The 5,877-nt window shown below is 23.4% G+C and overlaps 1 protein-coding gene across 1 annotated transcript; it reads left to right on the top strand.

The window, feature by feature from the left end:
* Positions 1–4,562: 4,562 nt before the first annotated feature.
* Positions 4,563–5,670, top strand: LOC131168700 (pro-hevein-like). The gene is made up of 2 exons (XM_021795235.2): positions 4,563–4,988; positions 5,092–5,670. Exons 1-2 carry the CDS (start codon positions 4,578–4,580, stop codon positions 5,305–5,307), a joined length of 627 nt encoding a protein of 208 aa, XP_021650927.2. The 5' UTR covers positions 4,563–4,577; the 3' UTR covers positions 5,308–5,670.
* Positions 5,671–5,877: the final 207 nt, after the last annotated feature.

Here is a 5,877-nt window from a genome sequence, read left to right as displayed (position 1 = left end):
AGTTAAATTTTAATAATAATTTTATAATTATGTTAATTAAATAGTTATTTTTTAATAGTAATTTTATAATTTAATATTATAAGTTTGTAAATATTTAGAATAATTAAAAATATAAATTTTTAGAAGTGAGATTTGGAGTTTAATTGCTATTTATTAATTTTATTGTAATAAATTAAATAATTTTTAATGAATAAGTAATATTTATAAAATTAAGAATATAGGATTATAATAGGATTTTTATCTTAATTACAATTATTTTTAAAATGATATTAAAATTGTAATTTATATTAATTGTAGTAATATTAGAAATTTAAATTATTTATAAATTTAGTGATGGATAAATCCTTGCTAAAAATTATTAGTGATTATTTTTATTTAATAGTTTTTCATTGTTGAAAATATTAGCGATAAATAACTTGTCACTAAAAATATTAGTGACGCATTTATATAAAATAGTTTATCATTACTGAAAGTATTAGTGACGGCTTTGTATAAAATAATTTATCATTTGCGTGGTGGATGTTTATCATTATTTATGTTATTAGTGATAAACATACACATCAATTACTATAAATACATTTTTATTGGTATTTTTATAGGTAATATAATGCATGAAGGGTATTATTAGTAAAGTCAAAGCACCCTTTTATATATATAATTTAATAATATTTAAAATGTTTTCAAGATTATAAAACATTTAATTACTGATTGAAATCTTCAATTTTGAATCCAAATCTCTATATCAAATTTCTTTTGAACTAATTTTAATTAATATTATACATTAGTGGCATTCAAATAGGAAAAATATAGTGTGTAGGATGATTCTATTAGTTATTATTGATTTATCAAGACCTATCCATGAAAAATCTATCTCTATATATAATAATGCAATTGCCATCATTCTTAATTACTCCTAAAAAAATGATTTTCTATTCACAAATCAACTGTATAATTCATCAATCAATTTTCACAAATTGCTTAAAATTAAGAAAAGAAAATTTCTGTTTTGCAATTGAAACCTTAATTAATGGTGAATGATGAACAACTCTTCTAACAAGTAATTATTATAATAGTAACATATATACGTGTGCAATTCAGTCGAACGAATTCACCGAACAAGAAAAATTCAGCTCTTTTTGTTGACCATTATATAATATTCCTTGGAAATTTCAAAATTTATAACAATCCCCCATGCACTATTTAGAATACTAACAATTATTTCCAATTTTGTAAATAAAACAACTATATATATAGAGGAAAGAAGATCAATCTACTAATATTTAAGCCTTATATATTGATATTTTGAATTATAATAAATCAATCTTACATATTTATATTTTGAATTATAATAAATCGAATCTAAATAAATTTTTTTTCAAATTTAATGATATATTGATCTTTTAGATGAGAAATGTAGGAATTGCTTTGCCTCATGCATGTATGTTATAAAATTTCCAACATAAAGCTAGGGATTTGTGAAATTGTCTTCTCTTAGAAAAGATTGTTAAGGCCACAATTTCAGTAAGACGTTATGTAATTTTTTCTTTTAAAGTACAAGAGAATATATATATATTATTACGGACGTACATTTTATCAAAAATTTTTATTGTATCAATTAAATTTATGTAATTTATATTGAAGTATATATTCGGGGTGGTTGTAGCGGACACTTTTAAAGTGGACTCCTCATTTATTAAATTGAAAAGATCACCAATATTTTATGATCTGCTGTCAAGATCCAAGATCTCTTATTGAATTGCTTATCTAATATATATATATATATATATATATATATATATATATATATATATATATATATATATATATATATATATATATATATGTGTGTGTGTGTGCGCGAGCATACGTATGTGTGTGTTCTCTTCTTGATCTCTAGCATAAAACTAGGGATTTATAAGATTTCTTATCTTCAATGATCATTGAAACCAGTAACTTCACGAATATAATCTTCCCTATTTTTAGTGACCAATTACTTAATTAATTAATTATAATTGCACACTTTTTATATGCGAATTATAATAATAAATGATTAAATAACACTGCAGTTACTATTGCTAATCAATATACACGTTGGTCCATGTGCTTGGTTTTTGTTAATTCACCCAATAATTATTTTAATATTTTAAGAATTTTCAAATTAAATAAAAAATAAAATTAAACAAGCAAAATTATTTATTTCCGCGCCGGATAATAAAAAAAATAAAATGTTATAATTCAAATATTAAAAAAATTTAAAAATTTGAATTCAAACTCTCCTGTAGTTTTGTTTTTAGAAATTTTCACAATATTTTGTAAATACAACATTAAAGAAAATAAAGTTATCACTAATATGTGTTTAGTATGAGTGATTAGACACTTTTATCTTTTAAGTAAGATCAGAGTATTCAATGCGAACATGATTAGTCCTGATCCATTGACCTGGAGATATTTATGGAATATAAAAAATAAATAAATAAAGTTATCATAGAGTATAATGTTTTTTTGTTTAATTTTGTGCAAAAATAATGAAACTTGATGCATGAATTGTATTTAAATTAATTCCAACGTATAGCAAATTTTTTCATTCTACAAATGGAAGTTATATGTCAAACAATAATATAATTGAAATTTCAAATTAATTTTATCAGAAAAAAATAATTGAGATAAATCATAAAATGAAAAAAAAAATTACTTGGGTTTTGAAATTCTTTAGCTAATTAAGGTTTTGATTGTAACATTTTAAATTATACTTTATTTTTGTCTATATATATTAATTATAAATAGGGCTTTAGAAATAGAATTTTGATATGGTTCTACTTTAGTTTCAAATTTAATTCTAATTTCATTTTAAATCTTAATTTTTTACACCTTAAATTACAATATTCCTGTTTTCATTTTAAAATATAAAATATAATATAATCTTAAAATTTTAATATCAAAAAGATAATAAAAATAATAATATGAACATTAAAATAATAATATTAATAATCTTATCTTTTAAGTATTTTTTAATTATATAATTTTTAATTAAAAGATACATATATAATAAGAATTAAAAAGTGCATTATATGACTGTGATTTAGTTATATAATTAAAGATTATAAGATGATTTAATGTATTTAAAATTAAAATTATTTTAAAAAGTTAGAAAACAAAATATAATATTAAATTATATACACTTATAATTAAAGATAAAAATTTATTTTATATATATTCTTAATTATATATAAACATGCATAATTTTATTCAAATTATTAAATATATTTAAAAATTATATATAAATTAGTTTTTTAATTTATTATAATTTCGATTTAGTTCTCGATGAAAAATTAAAATTAAACCAAAATAACAAATATAAGTTCATTCGATTGTTACAATAACAGTTAATTTTTGTTTTTATTTTGATACGAATTTTCAGTTTAGTTTGAAACCTTACAGGATTATAAAAATTCAAATGTGAGTTTCAATCAAAACTTGCTAGAATCATGTGTGAGACTCGATCATCTGATTTATTAATTTATAATATATATTTATTTTTTTTAAGTTTTTAATGGAATAGATTATTTTGATTTATTTTTTTTCTACGTTAGGTTTAGTGAAAGGTGTTTATATTAAATATAAATTTTTTACAGTTCTCATTCTCTTAAATTAATTTTTGAATTGAAATTAAATTAATCTATTTTTTTTTATCTACTCTGCTTTAATATTGAATTATAAATATATTTGTTTTGCAAATTTTGGCACTCCAAATATTTATACTTGAATGTGAAGTGATGTATTATCTCGCATTATTTTATAATAAAATATTTATATTAAATATAAAATTTAGAAAAATGTTTTCAATTGTTCTCTTAAACTAATCTTTAGATAGATAGAGTTAGAACTATTTCATTTTCTCAAAATGATTTTCACTTTAAATAAAGTTCAACCTTATTTTTTAAACTGATATTTTCGTTGCATAAAACAAAATAATGTAACTATTTCAGATTATTTAAGCGTATATTTATAAGTAAATATACGTGCTTTAATGATTCACATTTTTATAAAGGAAAATTTATGTATAAATGAAATAAAATTAATTTTTTTGCATGCATGTAATTTTCAACTCATTTATATATTTATTTTGAAATTTTTATTATATTATATTTTATTCATATATATATATATATATAATTCAGAATTATATATATATATAATTCAGAATTTAAGAGTAAATGTATATTTTTTTTGGATAAATAAAATTTGAAATTTTGTTGCATCAAATATCATATTTGAATAATTAACTTTATATTGTGTGATGTTTTCCTCTTTTAATTAACTTTATATTGATTTTTTTTTTTAAATGCCACCGCTCAATTCACATTGCAACTTGGCGGTGGCACACAATGGCCACTTTTGTTGACCAAGCTGATTTCTTCTCATGGCCATTTCCCCACATGCTTTCTTATATATATTATTTCTTTTTACATCCCAAGATGAACACCTTAGCCACATATCTCTCTGCTATAAATAAAGCCAAGTGAGCTTAGCTCATCATCATATCATTTGCAAACCAGAAAATCAAGAATTGGGAAGAAATGGGAAGAGTTATGAATATATGTATGGTTGTTTTATTATGTTTAACAGGTGTTGCAATTGCTGAGCAATGTGGTCGGCAAGCAGGTGGCAAGCTCTGCCCCAATAACCTATGTTGTAGCCAGTGGGGGTGGTGTGGCTCCACAGATGAATATTGTTCACCTGATCATAACTGCCAAAGCAATTGCAAAGACAGCGGCGAAGGTGTTGGTGGTGGAAGTGCTTCCAACGTTCTTGCGACGTACCATTTGTATAATTCACAGGATCATGGATGGGACTTGAATGCCGCAAGTGCATATTGCTCTACATGGGATGCTAACAAGCCATATTCATGGCGGAGCAAGTATGGCTGGACTGCATTCTGCGGTCCCGTCGGAGCACACGGCCAACCCTCCTGTGGAAAGTGCTTGAGTGTAAGAAAATCATAATGGTTTTCTCACCTTTTGTCTCCTCCGAATAATTAGCTTAATTAACCTTAATTTCGCAATGTTAATATGGATCTAATTCTATATGTAGGTGACAAATACAGGGACTGGAGCTAAAACGACAGTGAGGATTGTGGATCAGTGTAGTAATGGAGGACTAGATTTGGACGTGAATGTTTTCCGTCAACTGGACACAGATGGGAAAGGATATGAACGAGGTCATCTTACAGTGAACTACCAATTTGTTGATTGTGGAGATTCCTTCAATCCTCTATTCTCCATTATGAAATCATCAGTAATTAATTAATAACATTGGATTGGATGTATGTTTAAGTCAAATCGTAGTAATTAAGCTTCTCAAGCAATAAGCAACAACAAGGCCAATTAATGCTTCGTTGGCCACTATAAAAACTTGTGAAATGTTATGAGTAGTTGAAAGAGTTTGTTGTTGGAAATAATGGCATTTGAGCCAGCTCTGTAAGGTATTGGTGAAGATTATTGGGAAGATCAACTATCTCTTTAGTGAGAGATCCAATGTTTTCCTTCTCTTCTAAGTTGGGTGTATTTGAGTTACGATTGTGAGTTCAAGGTTGAGTGGCTTGTCATGAGTGAGAAAAATATTTAATGTTTATAAGTTTTTTTTATATAATAAAAGTTTTATGTTGAATCATCTTAAAATTTTTTTATTTTTATTTATAAGTTATTTTTTTAATAAAAGTGTTTAGTTTAACTTTAAAATGAGTGTAGTGTTGATATTTTAAAAATTATTAAAATAATATAAATTTTATTTGATTAAATAATAATTTTAGAATAAAAGACAAAGGATACCTAATTTATAAGTTTTTTTTTTTATTTTAAGTAATTTTTAAAATTTTAA

Source organism: Hevea brasiliensis, chromosome 5, assembly GCF_030052815.1.
Source record: "Hevea brasiliensis isolate MT/VB/25A 57/8 chromosome 5, ASM3005281v1, whole genome shotgun sequence".
NCBI lineage: Eukaryota > Viridiplantae > Streptophyta > Magnoliopsida > Malpighiales > Euphorbiaceae > Hevea > Hevea brasiliensis.
This window is presented reverse-complemented; position numbering and strand designations above follow the sequence as displayed.

Excerpts from the sequence above, each read along its gene's own strand:
- LOC131168700 (XM_021795235.2), top strand. The coding sequence starts at position 4,578 with ATGGGAAGAGTTATGAATATATGTATGGTTGTTTTATTATGTTTAACA. Across the intron at positions 4,989-5,091 it reads CCTGTGGAAAGTGCTTGAGT|GTGACAAATACAGGGACTGG; the intron begins GTAAGAAAATCA and ends TTCTATATGTAG.